This window comes from Lithobates pipiens, unplaced genomic scaffold (assembly GCF_037356315.1).
Source record: "Lithobates pipiens isolate NorthernLeopardFrog02 unplaced genomic scaffold, aLitPip1_a1.2 Scaffold_25, whole genome shotgun sequence".
In the NCBI taxonomy this organism is placed as follows: Eukaryota; Metazoa; Chordata; class Amphibia; order Anura; family Ranidae; genus Lithobates; species Lithobates pipiens.
Window position 1 is genome coordinate 38,218,716 of NW_027507787.1, and position 19,303 is coordinate 38,238,018.

Below are 19,303 nucleotides of genomic sequence, written 5' to 3' on the forward strand. Positions count from 1 at the left end.
GTGGGTGGGAAGTGGTTAAACCCCAACACATATGAATTACAGTTTCTGAGGCTAATTTAAGGCACCAAGTGTGTTTAGTTACCACCTTAAACATCCACAGAACCAGTGTAATTAATGTGTGCTTGGTTTTAAAAGGAGTCCGGTGCGTCCCTGTTCTGTTTCAAGTCCAAATTTTTATGTGTAGATATCTTCCAAAGCAGACACTAGCTTTGGTAACAACAAGGGAATCTGTTAGTTGGAGGAATTTCCTCACTTCCTGGTTTGCCTATGGGACAGGAAGTAAAGAGAAATCTTCTCAGTCACACAGATGGCAAAAACAAACTGTATATGGGTTATAACCCTCCCTTACTATATCCAAAATAAAACGTTTTGCCTTTAGTTCTACTTTCAGTGAGTGGGCGAAAATCTCTAGCTGGAATATGTTAGTGTGCACTGAGTTACAATGGAAGTAAATAAGAGATATGGTTCATAAATGTAGTTTTATTTCAATGAACGCGTATAGTTTACTGAAGCTCAACTATTGTAAGAGCTGCCTGCAATCATGCCCACTTCTACAATAAGATGGCTCCTGGCATGAGAACAGGAAGTACACCCCCAACCACAATGTCCCCTCCCATCAGAAGACCTCACTTCCTCCCGCCCTTTCCCGCTCTCCAGGCTAAACGGTGGTGACGCAATTACGCCGCACGTCCTCCTCCACGAGTGGTGTGTATGAAAGGAGTGTCCGGCCGTCGCCAGTCTCTCACACCGCGCGCCTGTTCTCCCCTCAAACATCAGGTAAGTGATCGTCTCCGATAGCCGGACCTCTCCGGTGGTATAGCTGCTTCCCCCGGTGTGTACCGGCTGCTGGCCCGGGACACTTGTCTATAGTACCTGCCCGTCATAATTGGGTAGGGCTCGGGCCTACTCCGCGGTTAGGTCCTGACTGAGGTGAGTGTGGGAAGTTGTCTCGGTGTTCGGAGCGGACGAGCTTCGGCCGCCATTTTGTGGTTGTGCACAATAGCAGGCGGAGGCGGCGCGGCCTGCTAGGCCGCTGTGTTCCGGGACCTCGTGGTTGGTGGTGGGGCGTGTGTGTGCGCGCGCTCGGCGGATGTATGGCGGCCTGCGCTTCCTCCTCAGCGTCCGGCCGGCCTGCTGTGTGTACCGTACACGGCCTAATCCCAACGCTGGAGGGGGCTTCTTCCATTCTGAGGCTACGGGAGTCTATGACGCCGTACAGGGGATCAGAGCGCAGCTTCTGCATGTGTCCGGATCTCCCCTCATGTGGGAGGCGGCGTAGTATACACAGCGTGTGTGATCATCAGACACCGGATCGTGTGTGAGGCCATCGTATATACAGCGTGTGTGATCGGTGAGGGTCCATCGTATATACAGCGTGTGTGATTGGTGAGAGGAGGCCACTGTGTACATGGACTGTCCACCCCACGATGGGCTTATCTATCTGGTTTAACCTGAACGCCCATTGGCAATGTACTGATTACAGGAGGCTCTCCACTCCTCATTCATTTTATCTGTCTTGCCTTTGTCCTGATCATCTTCTCCAGGCACAGGTGTTTGTGTCTAAACTACAACTTTTAAGACCCCCCCTCTTGCTCCATGCCTGGCTTCCACCTTCTCTCCTCTAGAATGTGGCATTGTTAATCTAAAAACCAAAACTGTGTTTTGCAGTTTACCAATCCCTGCGTGTGGTGGCTGCATTTTAGTTTTATTTTTAACCACTTTCATACTGGGCCTTTTCGGGCCCTCTTCTCTTACATGTACAAATATTTATTTTTTTGTGTGTGTGTGTGTATATGTGTGTATATATATATATATATATATATATATATATGTATGTATATATATATATATATATATATATATATATATATATATATATATATATATATATATATATATATATATATAAATAATTTTTTTTTTTTTTTTTCTCTCTATCAGGCACCCTAAGGTATAAAATAAAGGTCGTTGCCACTTTTTATCTTGCACAGTTTTTGCACAAAAAAAATTCAAGTGCGTTTTTGGGGGGAGGGGGTGGAGAGAGTTTTTCACGATTTAAAAAATAACAAGCAGTAAAGTTAGCAGAACGTGAAAGATGTGCCAAGTAGATACCCAACATGTCACGCTTTAAAATTTGCGCACACTCATGGAAGGAAACAAACTTGCATATCTCTATAGGTCTGCTCTAATGCACATGGTGGTACCTCACACGTGATTTGAACCGTGTTTACATATGTGGGCAGGACTTGTGTGCGCTTCTGAGCGGGAGCTACCAGGGACATGGACGTTTTTTATATATATATATATATATATATATATATATATATATATATATATATATATATATATATATATATATAATTTTTTTTTTTTCTCTATAAAGAATGTAAACATCCATTGTAATAGCAATAGTTTTGTGACGGGTCCTCTTTATGGAGGGATGTGGGGTCATTAAGACCACACATCTCTTCCAGACTGAAAAGCATGAGATGGGGGGGGGGGGGGGTTCCACGATCTCGTGCTTATCAGCGGTCACAGCTTTGTTTACATCCGTGGCCTGGACATGGCGTCATAATGTCGCACCCGGGCCTCCGACCATAGAGATGACTGGTGACAATCTAGGAAATGGGTAATTGGGCTCAATTTGGACATCTTCCCTTAAAGGTGATAGCAGCACAGCCATTGTCCCCGCACGGGTTGCCACTTTAGGAGAGCCTTCTCCAACGTAGGCACTTGATGTGGGGAGGAGCTACCAGCGCCGATGGGGGACCCCAGCAGAAGACCGGGGCCACTCTGCAAAACAAACCTTTTATGAAAATAGGGGAGGGAATGCAGAAAAGCATCTGGACTGCATTTCTATGGTGTGAATTGGCCCTTAAGATTAAGAAAAAAAGAGGGGGAGAAAATGTGCTGTATCAAAAATGCATCTGAACTGTTTCTATGGTGTGAACTGACCCTAAACAGTTTTCTAAATAAACAAAAATGTGTTGGTTTTTTTTTCCCACCAGAAAACATGGCAGATGAATGCATTGTAAGAGTCCGTGGTTTACCATGGTCCTGCACCCGGGAAGAAGTACTGGAATTCTTTTCAGGTTAGTAAATGTTTGGTGGTTTTTATTTTTCTCTTAAACTGGCAGCCTGATTCCATCCATTAACCCTTTTCACTTTTTATGCTGTGATTTCCACTACAACTGTGGTATGCCCTGATGGAGTCACTTGTTCACACCCTTTACTGTGGTGTTGCAGTGTGACTACCCAGGTATCCTTCCTGTGACTTTTTTTTTTTTTTTTCATGTAAAGAATACATTTTTTTTGACATTTTGAGATTGTCTGCTTAAAGGGGGATTTCACTGCGAAAAAAAATATTAAAAGCCAGCAGCTACAAATACTGCAGCTGCTGACTTTTAATAAATGGACACTCGCCTGTCCCAGGATCCAGCGATGTCGGCAGCTGAGGCCACCATTCTAGGTGAGGGAATCAGGAAGTGAAGCGTTGCAGCTTCACTTCCCTACTGCGCATTCGCGGGTCATGCAATAGGACTTGTCCGCGCTGTCTCTGGGACCCCTGTGTGTCCCAGCAGACAGCGCACAGGGACAGGAAGAGGCATAGACTCCCATGGGAGTCTATGCCCGGAAGTGGGTGTAAATACCTGTCTTTGACAGGTATCTGCTGCCCCCTGAAAGATGCCAATTGTGACACCGGAGGGGGGATGGTTCAGATGAGCGGAAGTTCCACTTTAGGGTGGAACCTCGCTTTAACCACATAAGGGTCAGCTCTTAAACCTGCAGGAGTACATTTAAATGGAGGTTCCGATCACTTCCTTTTGGATTGTAAAGAAACAAAAATTCTCAAGGACTTTGCAATTACCGACTCTCCAAATTGACCACTGACGCTTATCTTTTACTGGTTTGTAAGGGGAACATACTTTACCTTCTGGTCACCAGTATAAAGTGTCCTTTCTCCCAGTGGCAGCCAATAGAAGGGGATCCTTCTCTGGCTTCCAATGTAAGAGGGAACTTCACTTCCTTCAATGACTACCAATGTAGGGGAACATACAATTTTTAGCAGTTTGGCTTGCCTAGGTATCTCTAGACTGCAATACCAGTCCCTGCAGCCTCTTCTCCTCCTGCCTCCTTTCTGCCTTTTGGCAATTGCAGGTTATCTGATGTCAAATCCAATGCAGCACCCTTAGCCCTGCATTGGACATGAGGATGCCAAAGGTTAGTCCACTATGGGAGAGAGGGCACCTGGTATGTAAAGTGGCTTTCCCTAGACCTGAATTAGCATTTTGACCTTTTTGTAGTGGGTGCAGCCCCAATGCAAAGATTATTTATCATTTTTGTATTTTCCTGAAATTGTGCTTGACCAAGGCATGTAACTTGCTTTTTATGCAGCTGACTGCAATATTGCCGATGGAGCTGGTGGCATTCACTTCACAATGTCCAAGGAAGGCCGCCCTAGTGGAGAAGCCTTTATTGTATTGGAAACAGAAGAAGATCTTAAAAAGTCACTAGAAAAAGACCGGAAATATATGGGTCACAGATATATTGAAGGTAAGGCAAGACGTGTGTAATTTCCCGCTTTTTCAAGTGGTTGTAAAGGAAGAAGGTTTTTTAACTTAGTGGTTGTAAACCCTTACAAACCACTTTGACCTACAGGCATGCCTAGATTAAGGCTTACCTGTAGGTCCAAGAAATATCTCCTAAACCTACACGGTTTAGGAGATATTTGACGAAAGACGCACTGCTGTGTACGGCGCATGCGCCGTAGACAGCAGCGCACTGAGTGCACCGCAGTTAACGGCGATATGCTGAGCTGCGAGACCCACCAAGAAGATGGAGGCTCCGGACTACGGGGCAGCGGTGACTTTGCTGGCTCCTGTGTCAGGTAAGTGACACATAATGGACTACTATGTGATGCATAGTAGTCCATTATGATTTACCTTTGCAGGGAATCAAATCGGATCGAACACTAAACTCTATCCCTGTAAAGAATAAATGGGTATGCATCTGTTTTTGGAAGCTGATCTCCAGCGGCGGAAGCTCTGCAGCGGACATGGCCGACAACGGCTCTGAAATGAATGGGAGGTGACATCGGGTTACTATGGGGATTCCCTTGTCATCCATCTCCTCTGCACCCACCTCTACAGTGACCGCTCAGTGTGGTATCCGGTCACAGCGGGTCAGATCAGCTTCCAAAAGGGTATGTATGCTTTTTTTTTTTTTTTCTTCCCCCTTTCTTTACAGGGATAGAGGTTAGTGTTAGATCCCTGGTGTCTATAGATGCAGGGATTTTAGTTTTTTGCATGGACTTCCACTTTAATGCATTAAGATAAGCCTTCTGTGGGCAGCAGCCCCCCTAACACTTACATGAGGTCCCTCTGTCCAGCTATTTCCTTGAGTGTCTCGGCTGTCAGAGACCTTGCTTCCTGATTGGCTGAGACACAGCAGCGGCTTCACTGGCTCTTGCTGTCAGCCAGTCAATCAGGGAAGAGGGGGGGCCAGATCGGAGCTCTGTCTGAATGGACACGGGGAGCTGTGACTCAGCAAGCAGCTTGCTATGGGGGCACTGAACAGGAGCACAGATAAGAGGATCTTGGCTGCACTGTACAAATTCACTGCAATGGAGCAGGTAAGTACAACATGTTTGTTGTTTTTATAGGGGGGCATAGAGCTTTTACAATCACCTTCAGCTGTGCTTTTGAAAAAAAGCTTTCTTGTTTGTTGCTGCCTGTGTTTTGCAAAAGCAATTTGACTTGAGTATCACACATTTTTTTTTTTTTTTTAATAGTTTTCAAGTCAAACAACACGGAAATGGAATGGGTCTTGAAACACAGCAGTGCTGGCGATACAGAATCCTCCACAGATGGAACTGTGAGGCTTCGTGGGCTACCCTTTGGCTGCAGCAAAGAGGAGATAGTGCAGTTTTTCTCAGGTACTTGTAGTTTCATGAAATCTGTAATATGTATGTTCTGGGAATTCAGGAGTAGAACTATAGCCTTAATAAAGTCAGATCTTTTGATTAAAAATAATTCTTTAACTTACTGAAGGCTGTTAACCTTAAAACACAAGTTGCCTCGTACATCAGCTATTGATAACATTTACAAACGATTGCAATTGTTTACAGAACCTGACCGAATGGGATATTTGAGATTTGACACTTGCTAAGCCGCTATGGAGCATAAATTCTAAACTTGCAGCTAAATGCAGTTGGCTTCAGTTTAATTTGATGTTGGCCATGTTTAGCTTGTCATCTCTCAAATACCTTAATTTCTGACTTTTGTCCATCAGGCTTTCTCGTGTGGTGTTTTTTGTAAATGTTTTTTAAAGCTGCTTTCTATATATGCCACTTGTATTTTTCGGTTTTGAGCTTTTGATATCGTAGACTATAGATTCATAAATTTGTTTACTGGTAACATTCTTGTTAATGTAGACAACATTGTGGGGTGGTGGGATAAATCCATAGTTGTAATGTGAAATGTTAGGCTTTTGGGATTTTTATTTAAAGTTGTTAGTATTGTTAAGATGGGTTTGTTTCAGCCTTTAACACTGTTCCCCTTGACGGGGTTATTTGTCCTTGGGTTAAAGGGTTGAGAATCGTGCCAAATGGGATTACATTGACGGTGGACTACCAGGGGAGAAGCACAGGGGAGGCCTTCGTACAGTTTGCTTCAAAGGAGATAGCAGAAAAAGCTCTGGGGAAACACAAGGAAAGAATAGGGCACAGGTGGGGATGGACAGAACGGGGACGGTTTTCTGTTCTTTGTTTTTATTTTGTTTGTTTTTTTTATTGGGGACTTTATGGTGGTGGGAGGGGGGGTTCTAATCTGATTTGAAAAAAATAAAAAAAATGTTTATATATATATATATATATTTTTTTTTTTCTTTTCAGTCAATGTAACAATGCAAATTGGTATCTCTTCTCTTCAAATGCTTTCTTTTAAGAATTGGCTTCACATTTTCTGAGCTTCTAAATCTTGATTGTACAAATGCTGTCTTGTAGCCTGTGAAGCCACTATTTTTATTCCCATCTTTTATTTTACCAGCATACTAACTTTTGTTTCTTTTAAACGGTTGCATAGATACATTGAAATATTTAAAAGTAGCAGAGGTGAAATCCGCTCATCCTATGATCCACCTCGAAGAATGATGGGGGGACAGCGTCCAGGACCTTATGATCGACCAATGGGTGGTAGTGGTGGTGGTAGTGGTGGCGGCCGAGGTGCCTATTATGGAGCTGGCCGTGGCAACATGTATGATCGTATGCGAGGAGGTGGAGGAGGAGGTTATGGGGGTGGTAAGTCCAGTTATAAGTTTCTATATCGCTGGGTGTGTGGGGTGTTTCCCACTGGAATGTTTCCTTTGCTCTAGTTGCCATAAAGTTTTAAAAGTTTTGTATGAAAGTCTATAGACTAAACATGCTATCATTGTCATTTTTGTTTCTAGGCTATGGGGGATTCGATGAGTACAGTGGTTATAACAACTATGGCTTTGGAGATGGCTTTGACGATCGACTAAGAGAAAGCAGAGGTTTGTCTCATAACTGTTGTCCTCAGAGAAATGTATCAGAGCATACCCTACACTATTTAACTGTCTAAGGTATCTTAAAAATTAAAGGGCATCCTTAATCCTTGCAGATACCTAAAATGTCATAAATGGGTGGGTAGCTATTTAAATGCATACACGTGTACTTTCATATGTTGTACTAGACCATAGAGCCCTGAAACGTTTAAGCTCTTTATCTCTACCTCAAGTGCTTGGTGGAAATGTCTGTGACCCATTCATTAGTTATGTTACCTATGACCTGTAAACTAATTGGGAACAAATTTTTTTTTTTCCTCTAGGTATGACTCAAGGTTACCCTGGAGCAGCTGATGGTGGCACTGGTTTTCACAGTGGGCATTTTGTTCATATGCGGGGCTTACCTTTCCGTGCATCAGAAAGCGATATTGCCAGTGTAAGTGTTTCAAATTTTGTTCAGGGCTGGTCATGCAAGACTATTATGCATATAGCTTGATAAATAGTGGGTAATTTACATAGCCACCCAGTCTGGCTGAGGGCAGAATGTCCTCTGTAAAAGACTTTGCACTTACCTGGTCTAGCCCAGATTCATATATTCTTCCCACTGCAAAGCTCCATTCACTCTAGGCCGTTTTGGATGATTAATGCCTGTGTCTTCAGGTTTATGTTTTCTACCCATAGACCACAATGTTGTCACAGGACACAGCTTTGTGAGAGATGCAGACCTCACACTGGAACTTTCAGTTGTAAAGAGATTTGTGTGGGTGGTGTTAGCTCTGCAGCATAAGATTCCATGACCAGGTTCTGGGCTGGTAAAGTAAAAAGTACCTTGCTTCGCAGAAGTTTTGGCTGACCTGTCTCCCCGACAGGGTGTCTTGTGAAATTGCAACTTTTATTTCACTGAACAAGGAAAGGCTGGTGCAGATTGGTCTAAAACCAATATTTACATAGGGTTTTTTTTCTCTTCTACTTTTAGTTCTTTTCCCCACTTACACCCATCAGAGTACATATTGATATTGGGGCAGATGGAAGAGCCACTGGAGAAGCAGATGTGGAGTTTGCAACACATGAAGATGCCGTAGCAGCCATGTCCAAAGATAAAAACAACATGCGTATGTAAACTTGTCTAACTTTATTTTTATTTATTTTTTGCCTGTTATTTAGATTAGCATTATTTTTGGATGGGCATCCATGTGTACATTTGTTCTGCTTTTGTTGACCTGTTTTTTTTTTTTTTTTTTTTCCAGAGCATCGGTACATTGAGTTATTTTTGAACTCAACTGCTGGTGGTGGTGCCGGAATGGGCAGTGGAATGGGAAGTCAAATGGGCAATCAAATGGGTAGTGGAATGGGATGTTATGGCAGAGAAGCTTTAGGTATGTATTATACAGTACTTAAGTTTGAAACAACATTGTATGTGTGAATGGAAGGCAAAATGTTTGTTTCCCCACTTCTAATTTTTGGTGTCATGTGATCCAGATGGTACGGGCTATGGTGCAGTTGGCAGAATGGGAATGACTGGAAACTACAGTGGATGTTATCCAAATCCAGATGGTCTAGGTGGTTATGGTAAGTAAATATATTTTTAGTAATGTTTATTTTGCTCTTTAGACACAGGTTTACTTCAGTTTTATATCACAAACATGGAACATTCAACCCAAGCTTCTATGAAAAGTGCATAGGAATAGGTTGCCATTAAGGAAATGTTAGTGCTTCTACTAATGCGGCCTTTACGTACATGCTTGGCTTGCACTTCTCAAGATTGTAATGGGGGGTGTTTAAGCAATTTTTGCAATGGGCCATGTGGGAAACGGAGTGGGGGGCTGAACTTAATTCTTTTCATTTTGGACCTGGGAATGTCCGTAAGTATGTAAACATATAGAAAACGATGGGTGGCTGAGCTATCCTTTTTACCAGTCGCCCACCTGGACTGTAAAATAGCCATCTGTATTTTTAACTCTGGGCACAGTTTGACATGTGGCATTGCTTGTCAAACTTGCCCACTACATCCCATGGGGTGTTCCGCAACTGCAATGTACAGGATTGTGGAGCTGTCATGTGGCATTTTGGGGGTAATGCCGCCTCTCCGCCTTTTGCATGCCTCAGGAAGAGTCTGAGATTGGTACAGCAGATATTTCTGCAGATCCTGACCTGGAGTGCATGGCTTCTGGGGTTTAGTGTGCAATTAACAGGAATAATTGATCTGGGCACTAGTAGGGTTAGGCTGTCTCCTAGGTAACTTTCTGCTGCCACAACCAAGCTTTCCTGTTGTACCACTCTGCTCCTTGGGCTCCCTTCCAGTTCTTTTTAGCCTTCTGCCCAGAGGCTTGCTGACAATGGAGGCATCGAGGGCCAAGTTGGGATCTCCTTTTTAATTTCCTCAGGTGTGCACACCATATAATCATTTTGTGGGCAATACATTCAGATTTATTCTTTCCTCCCTCTGCTCCTTTTTTAAAGCAATGTTTTCCAAGTCCTCTTCCAGGATGGCTAACACAGGAAATCCATTATCCACATTATCAAAAAAGGCTGCTCACCAGCGGTACCTCATGTTTCCTCCGACCAGACAGGAACTCTGAATAAGTTTAGTTTTATCTGGCCTGCGTGCTAGGCAGATACAGCATTCCAGAACAGGGGCAGTAAACCCCCTGCAGGGACACAAAATCCATCATTTCACTTCCTTTAGAAAAAGCAGCACATGTTACAAAAAACACTGGCTAGGCACATTAACTCTTTGATCGCCCTAGATGTTTCACCCTCTTCCCAGCCAGTGTATGCATATCTTTAGCACTGATCACTGTTGGTGTCACTGGTTCCCATGAAGTGTCAGTGTCTGACTATCCAGTTTCTCAGTTATGTTGTACTGCAGCCATTACTTGTCTATTAAAAAAAAAAAAAAAAAAATATTCCAGAAGACATACCATAGTTGGAGATGCTATAACCTTTGTGCAATAAATGCTTATTGGCACCTTTTCCAAATTTATTATATCCCCTTTCCTCTACCACCTCCATTTGATTTGGTGTGAGGGGTTTTTTTTTTTTTTTTCTGGTTTTTATAGCTCTGAACGAAACTGCAGTGTTAAAGGATGTTTTGTTTAGGTACATGCAGTGCTGTATCTCAGTAGCCTGGTCATGAATGGGGGTAAATCTTCCAGAGGTCAGTCAGTTAAAATACTAGTACAGAGGAAACATGGATTATTAGTGGGGTCACGTGCTATGAATAGGGCAATTCCCAGGCGAATGCATCCCATAGAACAATGTAGTAACCTAATCCTACATCTCTTACCGCGGCCACTATCATTTCCTCTAACTCCTTTTGCCATGCTGTGCATCCTTGGACCCCTTTCACACTGAAGGTGTTTTTCAGGTGCTAATGGGCTAAAAATGGCGCCTGGAAAAAACCCTCCCCCTGCAGCCCTGGTGTGAAAGCCCTGAGGTAACCTCAGGGCATCTTGGAGCCCTATTATAAACCATGTTTGTATGGGTGTCGATGTTCTGAGCTGTGGCACTAAATGTTTCCAAACTATACCAACTTGTCAAATTTTTGTTTGAACAACTGTCCCAAGTTCACTGTAATGCTTTATAACTCCTAGATTATCAGACATGAAGTATGATTTCTAGATCCTATGGCTTGTGTTGTAAAATCAATTTCTATGCAGCAGGTTGGTTTGTACTTCATATATGTAGATGTTTGTCTTTTAGAACCCTTTTTATATTGTCATTAAAACAAACTTTGAAATATTCTCATTACAGGGAGGGGAAGTTCTGGAAACAGTGGGGGCTACTTTGGGCAGCATGATAGCATGGGAACAACTGGATGGCGTGGAATGTACTAGAACAGATTTTGTCTAGAGACGTTCGTGGATGAAAGTTCTTTTTTTAGTTCTGTTTTGTGTTTTAGCTCTTGTACAAAATTTGTACAAGAAAGTTGATCTTAAAACAATTTTAGTGAGCAGAGTACAGTGGACATTGTTACTGTAGGAATCTTCATTTGTTTGAATGCAAACATTTAACTTTGAATAAATTTTTTTTTTTATAATCAAAGATGTGTCTATGCTTAATATTAAGGTTGTACTGAAAACAATGATTACATCTTTTGTACATGTATTTAGACATACAGAATACACTCCTGTAATGCTTCAGACAAGTTCTTTCAGCAACAATGAAGGTCTCAGGAAGATGAAATTCCCCCTCCCACCCCCTGCTCATGCCTGAAGGCTGGTCCACAAAGGATATGGGGTCTGACATAAAAAAAAAAAGTGGATACTAAGCTGCCCTATTGTCATAACACCAATGTTTTTTTTTTTTTTTTTTTTTTTTTATTTATATAAATTGTTTTGTTCAGATTCCTTAACCTGTTTAACCTACATAAATATGCTTATCCCATCTGGGTTCTTGAGGATTTTTAACTTACTTTGTGAAGGAAGCTTCGCATGAATGGACTCATGTGTTGTTTTTTTTTATTAAAGTAAACTTTTTTCCTAATGGATGCCACTATTGCTAACCTCAATTTTCCTCTTTTTTGCTGACCCTTGGGAATTACTGGGGGACATTTACTAAAACTGGAGCACTCAATCTGGTGCAGCTGTGCATGGTAGCCAAATTGGCTTTTAACTTCAGCTTACTCAATTGATAAGTTCACCTTTTGGGAACATGTTCCTGGTTTTTAGGGTGGAACCCTGTTACCAATTCTGCAGCCGAAGGCTGCACTCCCTGTGACAGCAGTATGGAGAGATGCCACCTTTTTTAAATCGGTGTGGCCATGCAGCCATGGCATTCATTCACATAGCTCTATGTGTGTATTAACTACAAGCCCTGATATACTTTTTTGTGGCTGTTGGCTTCTCAAAAATCTGAACTACCACTACGCTGGATTCTTCCTGTCAGATTGTACCTGCCTGTATGAAATATGGGCACACAAATGCAGACAGTTCTAAAGGAGACCTGCATGGCACCAGTGATCTACTGAGCGCTGGGGCAGTGCTTTCACAGGCTCCAAAAAAGATGATACACATATTAAACCAATCTCCCTACATACATTTTGCATGTATATCTGCTGTCTTTAGCATTCTAGACTTTTTAGAATTCTAACATGTTAGAATTTTTACTTCCCCATTCAGCAGTAGGAGTGGGATCTTGGCATACACTGTGACAGCTGCTTGGAGGAAAGGCACAACTCCCTCCACATAAGCAGAGGAAGCAAGGAATGTGCAGAGCTGTGCTGTGACAAGACTACAAATTTCAGGCTAGTTTTATCTTGGTTGTTGGAGAACTTTATGCTGTTAACAGAGGAACGAAACAGCAGCAAGACATGGTACTTAGGGCTTTGGAAAGATAAGTAAACACTGCAGATGTGCCTAGGTCAAATTTCATGAATCGGGGTTTGCATCCACTGGGTGGTGACACACTTTAAGACCCCTTTTCACACTGGTATGTTTTTCAGGCACTTTTGGGCTAAAAACACCTGAAAAACGATTCCCCTGCAGCCTCAGTGTGAAAGTTGGTGGGCTGCTTTGGCAGGATGTTTAAAAAACAAACTGCAAGCAACATCTTTGGAACAGTGTTTACACCACACCTGCCCATTGAACTGAATGGGTGCCATTGCAGTGGTGCTTTGCTAGTCATGTTAACCCTTTTTTGGCTGCTAGTAGGGTTAGGTGCCCTGCGAACTGCTGTAAACTCCTGCAAAAACTAAAAATAGCAGTGCTTTACAGCTGATGCCCAAGTGTGAAAGGGGCCTAAGTGTTGACAAAACCTGGAAGATGGCTGGTTACTATTCACAGCTGCATCAGATTTTGTACACTCTGGTTTTAGTAAATCGACTTCAGAATAAGTAAGCATAGTAGAAAAGTCAGACTGTTTTTCTCTACATGCTAGTTCTGAGTGACTCAAAGTTCTGAATCTGTGATAAGCATGATGCAGGCAGATACCCTTTTTCAGAAGAGGGTGGAGTTGGGCAACTTGCTCAAGTGATTAATGAAGAAAAGAGATTTTCCGTGTGGAGCCTGGTTTTTAGACTGATGTTTTTACAAAAATACAGGAACACCTGTGACACTGCACAAAATTATCCAGCTAATAGTAGCAGTTATTGGTCTCTAGCAATAACATCTGAAGCACATTTGAAAGGGTGCCTCGTGCCTAGATCAAGTAATTTTTAAAAGAAAAGGATTTGGGACTTTGAGGCAATTGACAGACAGCTCAGTGTTCTATAAAACATTACATATATACACAGAAAATGGTATAGCAGCACATTCATATAAACCCAAGGTGTAAAACGTTTTTGGAGAACATTGATATCAGAAAAAAGTTATGGTATGAGAATGATGTATAGATAAAGCATGGTTACATTTCTACAGTGCTTGACTTTTTGTGGTACAAAGCCCTTTCTTCAGGAGCTGATGCAGCCCCATATCTGCAAAAAATACAAACCCCCCAGTAAACTCAGATTTATTTTTTATCATAAATGGGGGATAAACTGAACAAAAGGAAAAAATTGCTCACTTGGCGCTAGGGTTTAACAAATGTGCGGCCCAAGGGCCACTCAGATAATTTCCTGTTCTGGGAGCTGAGGTAATGAAAATCATCCCAGAAAATAGAAGTCTCTAGTGTGTTGGATAGCAACAAAAGATGACATATGTTGGCGGTAAAGGAGTCTAAAGAAAATAAATGAACATGGCTCTATTAGAGTAGTGCTGAAAATGTTTAAAGGCCCATATCCTTTGGAAATGTGAGAGTTGTAAAGAGCAAGAGATAAGCGGCATAAAGTCTAGTTATGAACCATATGCCAAAAGTAAGACTATGGTGCAAAGTGTTCATATATGCAGTTTTATATATATATATGTGTGTATATACCCAAAAGTTACCAAATAGCCTCTGCATAGTCCACATGTAATATATACAAATGTGCAGCAGGAGAAGTGTTGCAACAGGGGGTGTTTTATTGCTGCAGGTCCCTCCCAGTGTCAAGGTGGCGTGAAAGAATAGGGAAAGCATCCCCATCCAGGTGATGGCTTTGCTGCCAAATGCTCCCCATTGAAATCAGCCAATAAATGGAAAATGATTCCATACGGACAGTGCCTGGTGTGATCAGTCCCCTGCATCCTATTGTGAAAACAAGGGGTGGGCACCTGGTGCGCATCGCAGCTCCTGGCTTTCAGATGGCCAAGCAGCCCCAAAGGGACAGGCTGCATAGTATAAAACATACAAGGGTAAGGTAAGGAATGTTACTAGGTATTGAAAGTATATATAGTCTTTGTGTTCAGATCCATAAGTCTATCAGACACCTAAGAATAAATGGCAGTACAAAGCTGTACAAATGCCAGGCAATTGCCTCTGTACCTAGTGTGTGTGTGTGTGTGTGTGTGTATATATATATATATATATATAATATATATAGGCAGGGGTTTGGTGGGACTTTAAATGAAGCACATTTGGACATGTTCCTCCATTCTTATACCAGGTAATTTAAAATAAAAGGTTTTGGGACTTTGAGGCAATTGACAGCTCAGTATTATATAAAACCTTGAAATAATTGTCATAAAAGGTCATTTATAGTGCCTTGCGAAAGTATTCGGCCCCCTTGAACTTTTCAACCTTTTGCCACATTTCAGGCTTCAAGCAAAGATATCAAATTTTTATTTTTTGTGAAGAATCACCAACAAGTAGGACACAATTGTGAAGTGGAACGAAATCTATTGTATTTTTGAAACTTTTTTTAACTAATAAAAAAAAAATGAAAAGTGTGGCGTGCAAAATTATTCGGCCCCCTTGCGTTAATACTTTGTAGAGCCACCTTTTGCTGCGATTACAGCTGCAAGTCGCTTGGGGTATGTCTATGAGTTTTGCACATCGAGAGACTGAAATTCTTGCCCATTCTTCCTTGCAAAACAGCTTGAGCTCAGTGAGGCTGGATGGAGAGCGTTTGTGAACAGCAGTTTTCAGCTCTTTCCACAGATTCTGGATTGGATTCAGGTCTGGACTTTGACTTGGCCATTCTAACACCTGGATACGTTTATTTGTGAATCATTCCTTTGTAGATTTTGCTGTATGTTTGGGATCATTGTCTTGGAAGATAAATCTCCGTCCCAGTTTCAGGTCTTTTGCAGACTCCAACAGGTTTTCATCCAGAATGGTCCTGTATTTGGCTGTATCCATCTTCCCCTCAATTTTAACCATCTTCCCTGTCCATGCTGAAGAAAAGCAGGCCCAAACCATGATGCTGCCACCACCATGTTTGACAGTGGGGATGGTGGGTTGAGGGTGATGAGCTGTGTTGCTTTTATGCCAAACATATCGATTTGCATTGTGGGCAAAAAGTTCGATTTTGGTTTCATCTGACCAGAGCACCTTCTTCCACATGTTTGGTGTGTCTCCCAGGTGGCTTGTGGCAAACTTTAGACGAGACTTTTTATGGATATCTTTGAGAAATGGCTTTCTTCTTGCCACTCTTCCATAAAGGCCAGATTTGTGCAGTGTATGACTGATTGTTGTCCTATGGACAGACTCTCCCACCTCAGCTGTAGTTCTCTGCAGTTCATCCAGAGTGATCATGGGCCTCTTGGCTGCATCTCTGATCAGTCTTCTCCTTGTCTGAGCTGAAAGTTTAGAGGAACGGCCAGGTCTTGGTAGATTTGCAGTGGTTTGATACTCCTTCCATTTCAAAATGATCGCTTGCACGGTGCTCCTTGAGATGTTTAAAGCTTGGGAAATCTTTTTGTATCCAAATACGGCTTTAAATTTCTCCACCAGTATTACGGACCTGCCTGGTGTGTTCCTTGGTCTTCATGATGCTCTCTGCGCTTTCAACAGAACCCTGAGACTATCACAGAGCAGGTGCATTTATACAGAGACTTGATTACACACAGGTGGATTCTATTTATCACCATCAGTCATTTAGGACAACATTGGATCATTCAGAGATCCTCGCTGAACTTCTGGAGTGAGTTTGCTGCACTGAAAGTAAAGGGGCTGAATAATTTTGCACGCACCACTTTTCAGTTTTTTATTTGCTAAAAAAGTTTAAAATATCCAATAGATTTTGTTCCACTTCACAATTGTGTCCCACTTGTTGGTGATTCTTCACTAAAAATTTGATATCTTTATGTTTGAAGCCTGAAATGTGGCAAAAGGTTGAAAAGTTCAAGGGGGCCGAATACTTTCGCAAGGCACTGTAGCATTAAACAGTAAATACATATATAAAAAGCCATTTCAAAACATTCGCCTCCGCTACCCTGGGTGCCCATATCTCCGTGATCCCTAAGGAGGGGAAGGACCCGGCGTCCTGTGGCAGTTATAGACCTATATCGCTGCTGAATGTAGATCTCAAACTATTCACCAAAATACTGGCTACTCGGCTGGCATCGCATCTCCAGCAACTTATCCATCTGGATCAGGTGGGTTTTGTCCCGTCGAGGGAAGCTAGGGATAGTACCACCAAAGTGCTTAATTTGTTACATATTGTGAAATCAAAGAAGACCCCGTGTCTATTTTTAAACACTGATGCCGAAAAGGCGTTTGACCGGGTTAACTGGTCGTTTATGTTTACAGTACTAAGACATATCGGACTGGGGGAGGTGATGCTGAGCCGCATAGCTAGTATATATAGTAGTCCTACAGCCCAGGTGAAGGCCAACGGTGTACTATCAGAACCTTTTAAGATCACCAATGGGACGAGACAGGGTTGCCCATTGTCCCCCCCCTCCTTTTCGCTCTGTCCTTGGAACCGTTTTTAGCCAAGATCAGAATGAACCCCGATATACAAGGGGTGGCAATTGGCCGACTGCACTGTAAGCTGTCAGCCTATGTGGATGATATGCTCTTCTCCATCACTAACCCAATAATTTCCCTTCCGAACCTCAGTTCATTCGAGACTTACGGGAAACTCTCCAACCTTCGAATTAACTTTATTAAATCTGAGGCAATGGGGATATCTATTCCGGCACGTACTCTCTCGGTGTTACAATCCACCTTCCGATTTAGATGGACGTCCTCTGCCTTGACTTACCTGGGCACGAAAATCCCAACTGACCTGTCTCGCATCTATGACTATAACTTTCCCCCTTTGTTGATACAGATTAGGGCACTGCTGGACACATGGCATAAGGGACTACACTTATGGTTTGGGAGATGCAATCTACTAAAAATGAGTGTGCTGCCCAAATTGTTATACCTCTTTCAGGCTCTCCCGATCAGAATACCTCCCACATATTTTAAACAGGTGCAGACCCTGTTTGTACAATTTGTCTGGGCATACAAGAAACCGCGCATACCACGTGCCCAACTTTCTGCGCCCAAACGATATGGGGGACTGGCACTCCCCGATATTAGGAGATACTACCAAGCAATACATTTAGGCAGAATCGTGGACTGGGGGAGACATCAAGAATTGAAATTATGGGTACAGATAGAACAACGGTAGGTAAACATTCCCCTGCGATCTGCGCTATGGTGTGGCGGCTCCCTCCCCCCTGAGATAAAATCGCATCCCTTGATAGGGAACACTCTGACGCAATGTTTTCAGGCGACACTCCAAAACTCCCTGACTACCAAAACCTCTCCCTTGACCCCGATTCTAGGTAACCACCGGTTCCCCCCGGGGAATTCACCTACACGCTTTCAGGCGCTGAGGGAGTCAGATTGTGTAACGGCTGCACAATTTGTGCGGCGAGATAGGTGGCCCTTGTTAACGGAGCTAACCGATCCCGCGGGCTCCTTCCAGCTCTCCTTCTGGAACGCAGTACAGCTACACCATTTTCTTCAAAGCATCCCACATCCCCAGTCTTACACACGACCGCTGACCCCATACGAGGAATTCCTCACAGGCACGGAACCAGTTTCTCGAGTCCTCTCTAAGATGTACTCGACACTGAATACACCAGCCCACCCGCCGAGCCTAGCGTGTTTGGACAAGTGGGAGGCGGAGCTTCACTGCACCTTTACTGCAGTCCAGAAACAGAATATAATTGACCATTCTCTTAAAACGTCACTGTGCACTAAAATACAAGAGACCAATTATAAAATCATGACCCAGTGGTATCTTACACCTAGTCGCCTACATGCCATTTTCCCAGACACGTCAGCAAGTTGCTGGCGATGTCATGAGGAGAGGGGGTCCATGTTACACATGTTTTGGTCCTGCCCTAAGTTGACGCCTTTCTGGACTGCAGTGCGAACGGTGTCTCAAAAATTTACGGACCTGCTGATTCCCAACGACCCGGCGTTCTTTCTACTCCATGTGTCCACCCTGCCCCCCCGAAGATACAAGAGATCTATACTGCGACACTTGACTAACGCTGCCAAATCCTGTATCCCCCTACTGTGGAAACAAGACTGTTCTCAGACCGTAGCAATGTGGTTGAGGAGGGTAGAAGACATGAATAAAATGGAAGACTTGGTGTTGACAGCGCAACACAGACAGGACACCTAGAGGAAAACCTGGTCTCTCTGGAATATGTTCATACTTTCAGATGAAGGAAAGTCGCTGCTTGCGACTTGAGCTGTTGTGATTACATGGACACTAGGCAGTACACGGAGGTTCCAATCCCATAGACGGGTATCTCAGTCGCACGCCTCCCATTGTCCCTCCACGCCCCCCCCTCCCCTGTAACTTACCTTTCTTTCTTCTTTCATTCTTTTCTGGTAGCGATATGTCGACCTATATTGTTTAGATCTTGGCTATACCAACAAACTGGACCTCGGGGACATATGGACCCTGGTTATATTCTCTTTCTTGTGCTGTTGGAATATGCACTGTATTTTATATCTTGTCAAGATGAGTGACTTG

General features: G+C 43.0%; 1 protein-coding gene across 3 annotated transcripts; it reads left to right on the forward strand.

The window, feature by feature from the left end:
• Nucleotides 1-615: 615 nt before the first annotated feature.
• HNRNPH3 (heterogeneous nuclear ribonucleoprotein H3) lies at nt 616-12,006 on the forward strand. 3 transcript variants are annotated; one of them, XM_077454273.1, is made up of 12 exons: nt 616-777; nt 3,009-3,092; nt 4,396-4,554; nt 5,792-5,935; nt 6,589-6,727; nt 7,083-7,297; nt 7,447-7,530; nt 7,845-7,957; nt 8,498-8,633; nt 8,769-8,897; nt 9,001-9,090; nt 11,634-12,006. In XM_077454273.1, the coding sequence occupies exons 2-12, from the start codon at nt 3,014-3,016 to the stop codon at nt 11,654-11,656; spliced, it is 1,311 nt and encodes a 436-aa protein (XP_077310399.1). In that variant the 5' UTR covers nt 616-777; nt 3,009-3,013; the 3' UTR covers nt 11,657-12,006. The 3 variants fall into 3 exon arrangements, with proteins under 3 accessions (XP_077310399.1, XP_077310398.1, XP_077310401.1); XM_077454272.1 differs by lacking the exon at nt 11,634-12,006 and adding an exon at nt 11,275-11,565; XM_077454275.1 differs by lacking the exons at nt 616-777; nt 3,009-3,092; nt 6,589-6,727; nt 11,634-12,006 and adding an exon at nt 11,275-11,565 and having other exon boundaries at nt 4,407-4,554.
• Nucleotides 12,007-19,303: the final 7,297 nt, after the last annotated feature.

What these genes read in the sequence shown, in the direction of transcription:
- HNRNPH3 (XM_077454272.1), top strand. Translation starts at nt 3,014, where the DNA reads ATGGCAGATGAATGCATTGTAAGAGTCCGTGGTTTACCATGGTCCTGC. An exon ending in AGTACTGGAATTCTTTTCAG is followed by an intron (nt 3,093 to 4,395) that starts GTTAGTAAATGT and finishes CTTTTTATGCAG; the next exon opens with CTGACTGCAATATTGCCGAT. An exon ending in AGGAGGAGGTTATGGGGGTG is followed by an intron (nt 7,298 to 7,446) that starts GTAAGTCCAGTT and finishes TTTTGTTTCTAG; the next exon opens with GCTATGGGGGATTCGATGAG.